This window comes from Oncorhynchus kisutch, linkage group LG10 (genome assembly GCF_002021735.2).
Source record: "Oncorhynchus kisutch isolate 150728-3 linkage group LG10, Okis_V2, whole genome shotgun sequence".
NCBI classification, from domain to species: Eukaryota; Metazoa; Chordata; class Actinopteri; order Salmoniformes; family Salmonidae; genus Oncorhynchus; species Oncorhynchus kisutch.
Genome location: NC_034183.2, coordinates 11069494 through 11087005, shown reverse-complemented (window position 1 = coordinate 11087005; position 17512 = coordinate 11069494). Strand labels below are relative to the sequence as shown.

The window sequence follows — 17512 nt, the reverse complement described above, 5'->3', positions numbered from 1 at the left end:
AATTAAATATTTTGAAAACAACCTGAGGATTGATTATAAAAATGTTTGACATGTTTCTGTGGACATTATGGAAACTATTTGGAATTTTTGGTCGTTACCACTCTTTCCTGTGGATTTCTGAACATAACGCGACAAACAAACAGAGGTATTTTGGATCTAAAAATAACCTATAGAACAAAAGGAACATCTGTTGTGTAACTGGGAGTCTCGTGAGTAAAAACATCCGAAGATCATCAAAGGTAAACGATTAATTTGATTGCTTTTCTGATTTTCGTGACCGAGCTACCTGAATCTAAGTGTACTTAATGTTTATCGTGCGATCGATAAACTTACACAAATGCTTGGATTGCTTTCGCTGTAAAGTAAATTTCAAAATCTGACACGACAGGTGGATTAACAAAAGGCTAAACTGTGTTTTCCTATATTGCACTTGTGATTTCATTAATATAAATATTTATAGTAATTGTTATTGTATGTAGCGCTATGCTATTCAGTGGTTGTTGATGACACTTATGGCTGCAATCCTGATATCGGTATAAGTTAAGCTTTATTTTGATGTATTGCACATGTGGTTTCATTAAAGTTGAATATTTATTGTAATTTGAATTTGGCGCTCTGCCATTTCACTGGATGTTGTCGAAATGGGACAGTAGCGTCTCACTGATCCGCAAGAAGTTAAACAAGATGCTGGAAGTCCCACTGTAGCCTATAGGATGTCTAGGTGGATCCACCATCATTTTGCTGACATCATTCCATCCTTTGATCTATATCAAAAGGAGAGGTGGTAAGGGCTAGGGCCTGAAGGCTAAAATGGAACTGGGCCCGTGCCTCACAATTGTTTGAGCATAAGGATATTACTGCCGGGTGTTGTTCATTTGAGCAGGCAACAGGAAACATTTAAAAACGGATTGAAAAGGCAGAAGAACATGTGTTTCTTTTTGGACCAAGGTAATCCCTGATGTTTTTTTCCGATTGGTGCCATGATATCACATTGACCTTTGACCCCTGGTCCTGTGTCCTCTCCATAGTAAACACAGCCTGGGCAGCCACGAGTATGTACAGAGCTGCAGGAAGTGGGAAGCAGAGATCAAGCTCCAGCTGCTCTCCCAGAGCACCATGAGAAGGGATCTGGCACGATCGGTAAGACCCAAACCAACAAACCAATCAGCGACGTATCACTTTGGTGTGTGTGTGTTTGTCACAAAGAAAGACCAGCTAGAGGTCAGAGGCCTGGAGGAAGGTCAATGAAACAGACAGACGTCCAGAAAGACGAACTTTCAGACTTGCGGAGAGAGACCGACAGGTAGACTTTCAGAGAGAGAGACCGACAGGTAGACTTGCGGAGAGAGACCGACAGGTAGACTTTCAGAGAGAGAGACCGACGGGTAGACTTTCAGAGAGAGAAAGATATCTCACATCAATAGCTAGACAAACTGCAGTCTAAACCCGGTCCTCAGCCCTTAAATGTGCCTTGCCCAAGCGAGGGAAAGTGATGATCGGAGAGACAATGTTCTTGGTGGAAATCTTGAAGTTGAGCTTAAAAACAACCAACCTAAAGCTATTAATGTACCTAGTAAGCTAACGTAGCTAGCTAGAACTCCTGTCGGGTAGCTTGCTAGTTACAGTTACCCATAGCTGGCCAGCTAGTTTTATTGTTTGGTCATTTATTCCAATACATTTCAGAATTGCCAAAAATATGTTAATGAAGCTAGCTATGTTTTTTATAGGCCACTCACTACAAGACTAAGCCAATGCTAAATTCATCTATATATATATTTTAGTAAGCTCGTGTCATAATTTTGTCTCGCCGAAAATGCTGTGTTGATTAAATATGAAACTTCGCGGCCACCAAGGGATATGACACGTGACTACAGTTTGTGTTGAATTGTGGGTCATGTCAACCCCATAAGTGATCAGAGTTCTTCACTTGCTCCCTTGAGCTATAAATCGAGGACCGAGGGTGGCTACGTTATTGAATTGGACCCTCATTTATGATGGCAATCAAACTCCATCCGGTTACAATGGGGATTCCCCCAAGGGAAAGTGGCTAGCGCCAGGGCTGAGGGGGTAAAAATAACGTGTTTGGACTGCAGCCATTGAGCACCTAGTGAGACTGGAGTGAGAGCACAGTGAGATCTCATTGTTTCATGCTTTGTGTGCATGCAGGCGGAAGATGACTCCTCTCCGGTGGACTTGGAGAGGCACCTGAGCCAAGTGGAGAGGCTGTTTAAGGAAAAGGTCACCAGGTAGGAACTTTCTTTCTGCTTCTTATCGCATCATCTTCACCATTGTCTGGAGCCAAATAAGGCCATCTGGAATTCCCAATAACTATCTGTTGATTCTCTCGCCCCCCCCCCCCCCCCCCAGGCAAGGCCTGGCCGACTATCTGGAAGGCTATCACAATCAAGTCAACATCTGCCTGCAGAATGAGGTAATTTATGAAGTAAATTCACCTCTTTGATGCTGCATTGACGGCCTTAAACATGTATGTGGGGTTGTGGTGCAGAATTGCTATCAGGCGTTGAATGGGGGTTGTGCGTTGCGTGGGTAGTTCACACACAATTGCGAAAGGCCTATAGATTCCTGGAACACGTGCTGTTTCAAGAGTCACTTGCATTGTTGAGTAACTCAATAGAGATTGCTCTCACACACACTCTGAACAATGACTTTGTTCCACCACAGAGTACCCAGTATAAGACTGTGGATGGGGTGGTTCAGATGGTGAAGAACCTGTGCTGTGCCCTGGATGAGGTAGAGACCCAGGCCATCACGGAGGCAGTCAAGAAAGTCAAACGCTCAGTAAACCTCCCCAGGACACGCTCGCCAGAGGTATGTTCAACGATGCATAAACATCATATGAATATATCAATGTATGGGTTGTTCATGTCTCTACTACTGGGCACCGACTAACAAAACCTTTTGATGTAGCCATTCATTTCAACGACTATTTCACCTAGTAAAGTGCACAAAATGAGAAGTGAAGTGACAACAGTGAACCATCATATTTGTCTATTGAAGATCTAATATTGAAAGAGAAGGATTGCTGTTTTGAATTTGGTCAAGTTTAGAAGAGATCCCTATTATTTGCTGCCATGGTAGCAGCTACTCTTCCTGGGATTTATTAGGGATCCTATTAGTTCCTGCCATGGCAACAGCTACTCTTCCTGGGATTTATTAGGGATCCCTATTAGTTCCTGCCATGGCAACAGCTACTCTTCCTGGGATTTATTAGGGAACCCTATTAGTTCCTGCCATGGCAGCAGCTACTCTTCCTGGGATTTATTAGGGATCCCTATTAGTTCCTGCCATGGCAGCAGCTACTCTTCCTGGGGTTTATTAGGGATCCCCATTAGCTATTGCCAATGCAGCAGGAACTTTTCCTGGGGTTTATTAGGGATCCCTATTAGTTCCTGCCATGACAGCAGCTACTCTTCTTGGGGTTTATTAGGGATCCCTATTAGTTCCTGCTATGGCAGCAGCTACTCTTCTTGGGGTTTATTAGGGATCCCTATTAGTTCCTACCTTGGCAGCAGCTACTCTTCTTGGGGTTTATTAGGGATCCCTATTAGTTCCTACCATGGCAGCAGCTCCTCTTCCTGGGGTTTATTAGGGATCCCTATTAGTTCCTACCATGGCAGCAGCTCCTCTTCCTGGGGTTTATTAGGGATCCCTATTAGCTGCTGACTTGGCAGAAACTACTCTTCCTGGGGTTTATTAGGGATCCCTATTAATTCCTGCCATGGCAGCAGCTACTCTTCCTGGGGTTCATGAAGATAATAATATAATCATATATTCATCATATAACATTATTACACCACTACATATCTACAATACAAAATGTATAATACCACCATACAACATTATTTCAATGTACGTGTGTAGAGTGCTAGCGTTTGTGTGTGTGTGTGTGTGTGTGTGTTCACAGACCCTGCTGTTCCATAAGGTGTATTTTGTTTTGTGTTTTTTGATCTGATTCTACTGCTTGCATCAGTTACTTGATGCAGTCATAGCTCTATGTAGTACTGTGTGCCTCCCATAGAAAATGCCTAACCACTTGTATAATCTATTTGCATACACTTCAAGCAGACATGCATACCCCACCAGACATGCCACTATGGGTTTCTTCAAAGTACCCAAACCAAAAACAGATTTAATGCGTCACAGTTATGTATATATAGAGCCATGTAATCGTGGAAGGCTCCGCCACCAGAGGAAAGAAAGTTTTTAGCTTTAAAAAATGTATAAAAAAGATATTGTCACAGCACCTCTCCTCTCTCTAGAGATCTGATTTAACTCTACTGTATATAAGAATATGGATATATGAAGTGTGTAAATAGTAATTATGTTCTGTTTACAATATATCACTCTTATTTATTTTGTCTCTAACAGTTCTGTACTTTGTCATGTGTTTATGTTTTATGGAACAAATAAAAAGTTTCTGCCGTATATGCGGTTGCTAATGGGGATCCTAATAAACGAAACTAACAGCTCTCTGAACTGAAGAGATGGGCATAGAATTCCAGTCCTATCATTCATATCTGTTTACGTTTCTGTCTCAGGTGGGCTCCAAATCCTTAGGTGGCTCTGCAAATGGTGAGTGCTACAACAACCAGTCACAATTTTCACACATTTAAAAGTTTGACTCAGCAAGACTATGATCAGAATATCATCACACACAGTGGCGCAACTTCCTGCTTACAGAAATCAACAAAAAATAGTTCAAATCGTTTGAGTTAACATGACCCTCTCCATACCCTTTGACCCCTCCAGGTCACCTCAGCCCCGTAGAGGAGAGCATGTGCTTCCTGACAGATGCCGTCTATGACCTGGCCAAGCTCTACCTGCGCTCCTTCTGCCCCGCCTCCTCTTCCTCTAGCTCCTCCCCTGACTCCTCCTTATCCATCTCCCAGCATGCCGAGGGGGAGTCTCTTGTGGAGGGGCGTAGCTGTAAGGAGGCCTCGGGCACCACTGACCACCTGCAGTTCACCCTGTTCGCCATGCATGGCATCCCTGCCGCTTGGGTCAGCAGGTGAGTGTACCAGGCACCACCTATTGGCTTGACATGGTAGTGCAGCTAGCTAGGGGTTTACTAACACATTGTTTTGCTACTAGCTACTTTTTGGGAATGGTTTGATAATAATACAAATAAACAGGAAAGATCCTCACCTAGCAGTCCAATAATTAACTAAATACAATATGGCACTTTACAAAGTTTGGATGCTATGCTACACATCTGTCTTATCTATCCTCAAACATGTTTGGTAGCGAATGTCAGCGGTAGGACCAAGTCACTGTTTATTCTAGAACGGGTCAAGTCCAAGTCGTGCATTCTAAGAGCAAGTCAAGTCTCAAGTCAAGTAAAAAAAAATCTATCCATGCAACAACTTGTTCAACTACAAATCTTTGTTCATTGAGACTACCAGACAGCCCTTTTCATGATTTTGTCTACAACACATTTTGATGATGTAATTGTGAAATGGGGACCATGTAGCAGTCGTAAGGACATGACATCAGCAGGTTGACGTGCTCAGAGTGTAGATTTATTTACAGGTCTTGGTGATCCAATGGTGAAAGCCCCATATCATATAAAATATACCAGTGCATTTTCCAAATATACAGTGTATTCGGAAAGTATTCAGACCCCTTGACTTTTTCAACATTTTGTTACGCTACATCCTTATTCTAAAATTGATGAGACACAATACCTCATACTGACAAAGAAAAAAAACAGGTTTTTAGACATTTTTGCTAATGTATAAAAATAAAAAAACGGAAATATTACATTTACATAAGTATTCAGACCCTTTACTCTGTACTTTGTTGAAGCAGCTTTGGCAGCGATTACAGCCTCGACTCTTCTTGGGTGTGACGCCCCAATCTTGGCACACCTATATTTGGGGAGTTTCTCCCATTCTTCTCTACTGATCCTGTCAAATCAAATATGTCAGGTTAGATGAGGAGTGTCGCTGCATAGCTATTTTCCAAGTCTCTTCAGAAATGTTAGATCGGGTTCAGGTCCGGGCTCTGGCTGTGCCACTCAAGGACATTCAGAGACTTGTCCCAAAGCCAGTCCTGGCTGTGTGCTTAGGGTCGTTGTCATGTTGGAAGGTGAGCCTTTGCACCAGTTTGACATCCTGAGCTCTCTGGAGCAGGTTTTCATCAAGGATCTCTCTGTACTTTGCTCTGTTCATCTTTCCCTTGATCAGGACTAGTCTCCCAGTCCCTGAAAAACATCCCCACAGCATGATGCTGCCACCACCATGCTTCTCCGTAGGTTTGGTGCCAGGTTTCCTCCAGATGTGACTCTTGACATTCAGGCCAAAGAGTTCGATCTTGGTTTCATCAGACCAGAGAATCTTGTTTCTCATTGTTTGAGTCCTACAAGTGCCTTTTGGTCAACTCCAAGCTGGCTGTTATGTGCCTTTTACTGAGGAGTGGCTTCTGTCTGGCCACTCTACCAGAAAGGCCTGATTGGTGGAGTGCTGTGGAGATTGTTTGTACTTTTGGAAGGTTCTCCCATCTCCACAGAGGAACTCTGGAGCTCTGTCAGACTGACCATTGAGTTTTTGGTCACCTCCCTGACCAAGGCCTTTCTCCCCCGATTGCTCAGTTTGGCCGGGGGGGCCAGCTCTGGGAAGAGTCTCTTGGGGGTTCCAAACTTCTCCCATTTAAGAATGGAGACTACTGTGTTTTTGGGGCCCTTCAATGCTGCAGACATTTTTTGGTAACCTTCCCCAGATCTGTGCTTCGATACAATCCTATCTCTGACCATTCCTTTGACCTCATGGCTTGGTTTTTGCTCAGACATCCACTCTCAACTGTGGGACCTTATATAGACAGGTGAGTGCCTTTCCAAATCATGTCCAATCAATTGAATTTACCACAGGTGGACTCCAATCAAGTTGTAGAAACATCTCAAGGATGATCAAGGGAAACAGGATGCACCTGAGCTCCAGTTCGAGTCTCATAGCAAAGGGTCTGAATACTTATGTAAATAAGCTATTTCTGTTTTTTATTTTGTATAAATTTGCAAATATTTCTAACAACCAGTTTTAGCTTTGCCATTATGGGTTATTGTGCTTAGATTTGATATTTTTTTTAAATAATTTTTAAATCAATTTTAGAATAAGGCTGTAACGTAACAAAATATGGAAAAAGTCAAGGGGTCTAAATTCTTTCTGAAGGCCCTGTGCACCGGCAATAGCCCAAAAGAAATAGCCTCTGTATCAGACTTAAATACATGCTCCAGTACTTTGTGACTACTGGCTAAAATGTAAACAAATGTACCTGAGAATCCTTTTAACCTGTCCTATCTGAATCGACACCGGTAGAGGGCAAGGCTGTACAGCCTCCCCTTGAGAAACCAAATGGAATCTGTCTAACAGGCGGTCTAAAAGGTAAGCCTCCACAACATAAGCACTTGGCCTCCAGGACCATACGATTACCACCAATCAACGGCTTCTACAATGTGAAACTTTATTTCCACATACATTTGTCTTAATCAGACTTAATTATTATTAATGAGATTTCAACACATGCATACATGGAACAATTTTATCTTATTCAACTTTCTGACTCCAAAGCCTGGAGCTCAGGCCACGTAGCCAATTTCTATGTGCACTGAGGCGCGCACGTTGCTATTATACACAACCAGAATGACCGAGACGTAGGACACAGACACACGGAACTCAGACGTAACCTGGGAAATATGAACAAAGGAAACCATACAATGAATTAAAATAAATACACAGAACTTCTACCTCATGAGTTTTGTTAATGTGCATGTGCACAATAAACATTGCGCCACTCAGAGGGTAAGAAATGGTTGGCTAAATGAAAATGTATCGGAAGCCTATCAAACATGAAACAAATGTCTACGTGTTGCAATGAAAGGTTCGGGGATGGAATGATGAAATGCTAGCATTTTATTGTAGTATTAGATGGAATAGAGATTTACCACATAGGGCCTATTCATTTAAACATGTGAAAACAACAGCAAACATTTGAACAAGAGAAACTCCACTGACGGGAGTTTGGAGAGGGCAAGTGAAGGACCACGCCTATGGTGCGTCCTCACCACAGTAATAATTCATTTTAAACAAATTCCAAATGCAAAATTCATAACTAAATTAAACATGTCAAGCAATTGTTACATACCAGTAGGCCTATGCTAGTAATCGTTGCCCCATTGCTGATGAGCTTGCAAAGTATTCTTGATCACCAAACAATTTTTGGAGCTGCATGTTTTCCATAATAAATCATCTTCTCTTCCTATAATTTGATGTTTTTGCTGCACCCTATAGCGGTACAGCAGATCAGCAATTTGTATGCTAGCTCACCACCCGGCCTGTTTGTCAGTTTTCTGGCACAATCAGAGTGCCGAGGGTGCGTTTCACTAGCCAAACTGTTGCAGGTTTTTTTGCAAGGGCGATGCTACGGTCTCTGGCTGTGTGTAGAGTAATCCCCGTAGACTCTGTGCCACAAAATGAGAGAGAACGCATTAGAAAACATGGCCAGATAATTTCTCAAGTCAAAGTTGAGTCTTGAGGCTCTGAGTCAAGTTTCATTATTTTATTTTCTGTTGAGTCTCAAGTCATGAAATTTGTGACTCGAGTCCATAACTCTGGTGAATGTTGCGTGAGGCTGGAATGTCTGCTAGGTGCTGTTGCTCGGTAATTGGACAGTGACTCTTCTGTTGTTACAGATTTGCACACCCAGGAACGTATGTTATGAACTGAGCCAAGAAAGAGAAACCCCCAGTAAAAAAAAGTGGTGTTCTTTACTCCTGGTTACTGACCAGTCCCATCCTAATAGTCACTTTCTGTTTGCACATTTCTGAATGGACTTGTCAGTGCCTGTCATTTGGTATACCTTTCACCTTTTGCATCACACCTTTATTGCCCTGGTCAAGTTCTTTTGAACATATTTTAGTTCAATATAAAATAAAAAGTGCCATCATTTGAAGTGGACTTAATTGCATTAAGGAAGACACTAGAAACAATAGTTTCCACCTTCAAGAAGGACTTGGCCCTAGAAGTGATACCTTTGATCTCTTGCACCTCTTGTTTCTCTCCGCATCTCATTTTCCACAACAGTATCCAATTCCTCTGTGGCTCAATTGTATCTATATCCATCTTTCTTCCTGGAACAGACTTGAGCCAACCTTTCCATTCAGTGAGCACAATCTTGCACGGCAGTGGAGACTTGGAGTGGCACATTTTTGACTGTCTCACTCAAGGGTTGTGTTCATTATGGCACACAATGGAAAATGTTTTGAAACACTGGCAGTGACAGTTTCGGTCACTGTTCTTCCGTTTGATGCCTAATGAACACAACCCAGGCTTGGTGAGAGGGAGGCAGGTCCAAAATGCCACTGGAAAATGTGTTCCGGACACCTGTGCCTGTGTGTTTGGCCAACGAGGGTTAAAAAAAAGATGCACTGGTAATCGGAGGCTAATTCCTTCTGCCCGTCATCCATAGGGCATCGTCCAAGAGCTTGCACTACATGACCAAAAGTATGTGGACACCTGTTTGTCATGCTGAACAGGAAAGGGCCTTCCCCAAACTGTTGTCACAATGTTGGAAATACAAAATAATCTAGAATGTCATTGTATGCTGTAGCGTTAAGATTTCCCTTCACTGGAACTAAGGGGCCTGAACCATGAAACAGCCCCAGACCATTTTTCCTCCTCCACCAAACTTTACAGTTGGCACTGCTGGGGCAAGTCTGCGTTCTCCTGGCATCCACCAAACCCAGATTCGTCCGTCAGACTGCCAGATGGTGAAGCGTGATTCATCACTCCAGACAACGTGTTTTCACTGCTCCAGTGTCCAGTGGTGGCAAGCTTTACACCACTCCAGCCGATGCTTGGCATTGTGCATGATCTTAGACTTGTGTGCAGCTGCTCGACCATGGAAACCCATTTCATGACATACTCTCGACGAACAGTTTTTGCTCTGACGTTGCTTCGAGGCAGTTTGGAACTCTGTAGTGACTCTTGCAACCGAGGACGGACTATTTATTTCACACTTCAGCACTCTGCAGTCCCGTTCTGTGAGCTTGTGTTGCCTACCACTTCACGGCTGAGCCACTGTTGCTCCTAGATGTGTCCAATTCACAATAACAGCACTTACAGTTGACTGGGGCAGCTCTAGCAGGGAAGACATTTGACAAACTGACTTGTTGGAAAGGTGGCGTCCTATGATGGTGCCACATTTGAAAGTCACTGAGCTCTTCAGTAAGGCCATTCTGCTGCCAATGTTTGTCTATGGAGATTTCATGGCTGTGTGCTCAATTTTATTCACCTGTCAGCAACGGGTGTGGGTGAAGTAGCCGAATCCACTAATTTGAATACTTTTGTGTATACATATAGTGTGTTTTTAGGAGGCATGGAAAACCTTTCTGAGCACCGTATCAATGGAACTGAAAATATTAATCCCGTAACACGACGAGAAATGCGGCCCGGAAATATTTAGTCTTGAACTAACAGTTACTCCAACGTTATGGCATGGCTGGAATCGTCTCATCATTAAGGAGGGACTGTTCTGATCTGTTGTGGCTAGCGTATTATGACACACACACACACACACACACACACACACACACACACACACACACCATCTGTAGGCACAGTGATGCACCAGCAACAGTGAACGCATGCGTGTTGTGCTGTGTTGAAGCACAAGACAGATGGCGTTGAGTAATAGGAAATCTTTTGGAATCCTAAATGGTTCACTGCCTGGTTTTCTCATTGGAGCTTATGGATTGTCAGGTCTTTCAAAATGTCAAAGATGTCTTACATCAATAATGTGAACTGTGAAAATAAACAGAGCCAACTTATCACCATTTTTTTTTTCTCTCTGTACAAAGATGGATTTTAACTCTAGAATAATTAGTTCCTTCCTTTCTTTCCTTCCTCCTTTCTTTTGCAGCTATGAGAAGTACTACCTGATGTGTGCTCTGACACACAATGGCCGGAACCTGTTCAAGCCTATCCAGTCCAAGAAAGTCGGCACCTACAAGAGCTTCTTCTACCACATCAAATGGGACGAACTGTATGTCACTACTGCCCTCTACCCATAGAAATACAATACCGTTAGACAAGACATTATACATAAAACAACCATATGAATTTTCACTGTATATTGTTCTGTTTTTATGTGTACATGATCACGAAGCAACTGAACAAATCAATAATAGCTGATCTAATCTATAATTGTGGTGTTTATCTAATCTATAATATCGTTGTATTGAATTTTGTGCCTATACCAATCTTGAGTTTCCCCATTTAGGGTCAGATGTCAACTAGGATCAAATTTCCTTGGCATCTGTTGCACAGGCCCAGTCACCAACACCACAAACATATCAGGACAATAATACAAACTGATATGATATGACAACATTTAAAGGATTGTTACCTTGTAATACATGTATCCTTTAGTCAACCGCTGGATACAATTACCAGTAATAATTACAGATCCCCACATAACAGACACTTTTTTTTATCCAAAGAAACTTAAGGGTACAGTCAGTGAATGTTTAGTATGTGATTGTTGAACCCTCTTACCAACTCAAACACACACTACCATTATATATCACAGACGATGCACATTCATACTTACGCTATTGTGTGTTTGAGAGGAACTATATGCAGTCAGACTGCGCGGAATCACTGATCTCCAAAAATTACCTTACGTCCCACAAATAACTACTCATTATGTGATCAGGATAAGCGATCATGTGTCTCTCTCTGTGTCTCTCTCTGTGTCTCTCTCTGTGTCTCTCTCTGTGTCTCTCTCTGTGTCTCTCTCTGTGTCTCTCTCTGTGTCTCTCTCTGTGTCTCTCTCTGTGTCTCTCTCTGTGTCTCTCTCTGTGTCTCTCTCTGTGTCTCTCTCTGTGTCTCTCTCTGTGTCTCTCTCTGTGTCTGTGTCTCTCTCTGTGTCTCTCTCTGTGTCTGTCTCTCTCTGTCTCTGTCTCTCTCTGTCTGTCTCTCTCTGTCTCTGTCTCTCTCTCTGTCTCTGTCTGTCTCTGTCTCTCTCTCTCTCTGTCTCTGTCTCTGTCTCTCTCCAGGATCAACTTCCCAATGGCGGTGGCCCTGCTTCCATTGGAGTCCATGCTGACTCTCTCTCTCTTCGGGGTTCTGAACCAGAACGTCAGTGGCTCCCCAGACTCCAACAAACAACGCAAAGGACCAGAGCTGCTGGGCAAAGTCTCCCTGCCCCTATTTGACTTTCGACGGTATTGCACAACCACATATACATTTTAGTAGTGTGGTTGTGTCATTTCTGTGTGTCTGTTGTGTTGTATGGCATAGTCTTGTGGTCTATTTCAAGAGTTAATTGTGTGTAATCGCTGTCTATTGGGGATTCAGAGTGTTGTGCGCGTGTGTAGGGCGGTGGCGTGTGCATGTGTAGGGCGGTGGCGTGTGCATGTGTAGGGGGGGTGGCGTGTGCGTGTGTAGGGGGGGTGGCGTGTGTAGGGGGGGTGGCGTGTGTAGGGGGGGTGGCGTGTGTAGGGGGGGTGGCGTGTGTAGGGGGGGGTGGCGTGTGTAGGGGGGGGTGGCGTGTGTAGGGGGGGTGGCGTGTGCGTGTGTAGGGGGGTGGCGTGTGCGTGTGTAGGGGGGTGGCGTGTGTGTGTAGGGGGGTGGCGTGTGTGTGTGTGTGTGTAGGGGGGTGGCGTGTGTGTAGGGGGGTGGCGTGTGTGTGTGTGTGTAGGGGGGTGGCGGGTGTGTGTGTAGGGGGGTGGCGGGTGGGTGTGTGTGTAGGGGGGTGGCGTGTGTAGAGTGGTGTGTGTGTGGTTATAGAGTGGTGGGTGGGGTGTGTGGGTATAGAGTGGTGGGTGGGGTGTGTGGGTATAGAGTGGTGGGTGGGGTGTGTGTGGGTATAGAGTGGTGGGTGGGGTGTGTGTGGGTATAGAGTGGTGGGTGGGGTGGGTCTAGAGTGGTGGGTGGGGTGGGTCTAGAGTGGTGGGTGGGTCTAGAGTGGTGGGTGGGTATAGAGTGTGTGGTGTGTGTGTGGGTATAGAGTGGTGGGTGGGGTGTGTGTGGGTATAGGGTGGTGTGTGTGTGTGGGTATAGAGTGGTGGATGGGGTGTGTGTGGGTATAGAGTGGTGGGTGGGGTGTGTGTGGGTATAGAGTGGTGGGTGGGTATAGAGTGGTGTGTGTGTGTGTGTGTGGGGGGGTATAGAGTGGTGGGTGGAGTGTGTGTGGGTATAGAGTGGTGGCTTGGGTGTGGGTGGGTATAGAGTGGTGGGTTGGGTGTGGTGTGTGGGTATAGAGTGGTGGGTGGGGTGTGTGTGTGGGTATAGAGTGGTGGGTGGGGGGTGTGGGTATAAAGGGGTGGGTATAGAGTGGTGGGTGGGTATAGAGTGGTGTGTGTGTGTGGGGGGGTATAGAGTGGAGTGTGTGGGTATAGAGTGGTGGGTTGAGTGGGTGGGTATAGAGTGGTGGGTGGGGTGGGTATAGAGTGGTGGGTGGGGTGTGTGTAGAGGGGGGTGTGTGTAGAGTGGTGGGTGGGGTGGGTATAGAGTGGTGGGTGGGGTGTGTGTGTAGAGGGGGGTGTGTGTGGGTATAGAGTGGTGGGTGGGTATAGTGTGGTGGGTTGGGTGTGTGTGGGTATAGTGTGGTGTGTGGGTATAGAGTGGTGGGTGGGGTGTGTGTGGGTATAGAGTGGTGGGTGGGTATAGAGTGGTGTGTGTGTGTGTGTGGGGGTATAGAGTGGTGGGTGGAGTGTGTGTGGGTATAGAGTGGTGGCTTGGGTGTGGGTGGGTATAGAGTGGTGGGTTGGGTGTGGTGTGTGGGTATAGAGTGGTGGGTGGGGTGTGTGTGGGTATAGAGTGGTGGGTGGGGGGTGTGGGTATAAAGGGGTGGGTATAGAGTGGTGGGTGGGTATAGAGTGGTGTGTGTGTGGGGGTATAGAGTGGAGTGTGTGGGTATAGAGTGGTGGGTTGAGTGGGTGTGTGTAGAGTGGTGGGTGGGGTGGGTATAGAGTGGTGGGTGGGGTGTGTGTGTAGAGGGGGGTGTGTGTGGGTATAGAGTGGTGGGTGGGTATAGTGTGGTGGGTTGGGTGTGTGTGGGTATAGTGTGGTGTGTGGGTATAGAGTGGTGGGTGGGGTGTGTGTGGGTATAGAGTGGTGGGTGGGTATAGAGTGGTGTGTGTGTGTGTGTGTGGGGGTATAGAGTGGTGGGTGGAGTGTGTGTGGGTATAGAGTGGTGGCTTGGGTGTGGGTGGGTATAGAGTGGTGGGTTGGGTGTGGTGTGTGGGTATAGAGTGGTGGGTGGGGTGTGTGTGGGTATAGAGTGGTGGGTGGGGGGTGTGGGTATAAAGGGGTGGGTATAGAGTGGTGGGTGGGTATAGAGTGGTGTGTGTGTGGGGGTATAGAGTGGAGTGTGTGTGGGTATAGAGTGGTGGGTTGAGTGGGTGGGTATAGAGTGGTGGGTGGGGTGGGTATAGAGTGGTGGGTGGGGTGTGTGTGTAGAGGGGGGTGTGTGTGGGTATAGAGTGGTGGGTGGGTATAGTGTGGTGGGTTGGGTGTGTGTGGGTATAGTGTGGTGTGTGGGTATAGAGTGGTGGGTGGGGTGTGTGTGGGTATAGAGTGGTGGGTGGGGTGTGTGTGACTATGTATGTTAATACTTAGGTGTGTGTTTCAGGGTGCTGATGAGTGGGACCAAGCTGCTGTGTCTGTGGACGTCTCCTCAGCCTTCCTCTGCTGCAGCCGGGAGCCGGAGGAAGAACCTGGCTGAGAGGATCATACTGCAGGTGACCACACCACACCACTCTACACACACACACACACACACACACACACACACCACTCTATACACACACACACACACACCACACCACACCACTCTATACACACACACACCACACCACTCTATACACACACACACACACACCACACCACACCACACCACTCTATACACACACACACCACACCACACCACTCTATACACACACACACACACACCACACCACACCACTCTATACACACACCCACACCACACCACACCACTCTACACACACACACACACACACACACCACTCCACTCCACTCCACTGTTACACACACACACACACACACACACACACACCCACACCACTCTACACACACACACACACACCACACACCACACCACACCACACACACACACACACACACCACACCACACCACTCTACACACACACACACACACACACACCACACCACTCTACACACACACACACACACCACACCACTCTACACACACACACACACACACACCACACCACTCTACACACACACACACACACACACACACCACACCACTCTACACACACACACACACACACACACACCACACCACTCTACACACACACCCACACCACTCTACACACACCACACACACACACACACACCACACCACTCTACACACACACACACACACACACACACCACACCACTCTACACACACACACACACACACACACACCACACCACTCTACACACACACACCACACCACAACACTCTACACACACACACACACACCACACCACTCTACACACACACCACACCACTCTACACACACACCACACCACTCTACACACACACACCACACCACTCTACACACACACACCACACCACTCTACACACACACACACCACACCACTCTACACACACACACACCACACCACTCTACACACACACACACCACACCACTCTACACACACACACACCACACCAACTCTACACACACACACACCACACCACTCTACACACACACACACACACTCTACACACACACACACACACACACCCACACCACTCTACACACACACCACACCACTCTACACACACACACCACACCACTCTACACACACCCACACCACTCTACACACACACACCACACCACACCACTCTACACACCACACACACACCACACCACTCACACACCACCACACCACTCTACACACACACCACACCACTCTACACACACACACACACACTACTCTACACACACCACACCACACTACTCTACACACACACACCACACTACTCTACACACACACACCCACACTACTCTACACACACACAACACCACACTACTCTACTCTACAACACCACACCACCACTACTCTACTCTACAACACACACCACACTACTCTACACACACACACCACTCTACACACACACACACACACACCACACCACTCTACACACACACACACACACCACCACACCAGTCTCACACACACACACACCACACCAGTCTACACACACACACACCACACACTACTCTACACACACACCACACACACACTACTCTACACACACACACCCACACCTACTCTACACACACACACCACACACTACACCACTCTACACACACACACCACACACTACACCACTCTACACACACACACCACACACTACACCACTCTACACACACACACCACACTACTCTACACACACACACACACACCACACTACTCTACACACACACACACACCACACACTACTCTACACACCACACACTACTCTACACACACACACACACACCACACACTACTCTACACACACACACACACCACACACTACTCTACACACACACACACACCACACACTACTCTACACACACACACACACCACACACTACTCTACACACACACACACACCACACACTACTCTACACACACACACACACCACACACTACTCTACACACACACACACACACCACACACTACTCTACACACACACACACACACCACACACTACTCTACACACACACACACAACCACACACTACTCTACACACACACACACACACCACACACTACTCTACACACACACACACACACCACACACTACTCTACACACACACAACACACACCACACACTACTCTACACACACACACACACACCACACACTACTCTACACACACACCACCACACACTACTCTACACACACCACACACTACTCTACACACACCACACACTACTCTACACACACACACACCACACACTACTCTACACACACACACACCACACACTACTCTACACACACACACACCACACACTACTCTACACACACACACACCACACACTACTCTACACACACACACACCACACACTACTCTACACACACACACACCACACACTACTCTACACACACCACACCACACACTACTCTACACACACACACCACACACTACTCTACACACACACACCACACACTACTCTACACACACACACACCACACACTACTCTACACACACACACCACACTACTCTACTCTACACACACACACCACCACTACTCTACTCTACACACACACCACACTACTCTACTCTACACACACACACACACACTACACACACACACACCACCACAACCACTCTACACACACACACCACACTACTCTACACACACACCACACACACACACACACACACCACACACACACACACACACACACACACCACACCACTACACACACACACACACACACACACACCACACCACTACACACACA

The 17512-nt window shown here is 46.2% G+C and overlaps 1 protein-coding gene across 1 annotated transcript in view; it reads left to right on the top strand.

Annotated features, from left to right (window-relative positions):
- The window catches only part of LOC109897747 (phosphatidylinositol 4-phosphate 3-kinase C2 domain-containing subunit alpha), a 73385-nt gene that overhangs the window by 29984 nt on the left and 25889 nt on the right, over nt 1-17512 (top strand). The window contains exons 6-14 of the mRNA XM_031833040.1: nt 1029-1140; nt 2167-2246; nt 2368-2431; nt 2683-2829; nt 4560-4593; nt 4771-5029; nt 10933-11055; nt 12071-12238; nt 14650-14758. Of these exons, the coding sequence (XP_031688900.1) occupies nt 1029-1140; nt 2167-2246; nt 2368-2431; nt 2683-2829; nt 4560-4593; nt 4771-5029; nt 10933-11055; nt 12071-12238; nt 14650-14758 (1096 nt within the window). The remainder of the gene's footprint in view (nt 1-1028; nt 1141-2166; nt 2247-2367; nt 2432-2682; nt 2830-4559; nt 4594-4770; nt 5030-10932; nt 11056-12070; nt 12239-14649; nt 14759-17512) is intronic.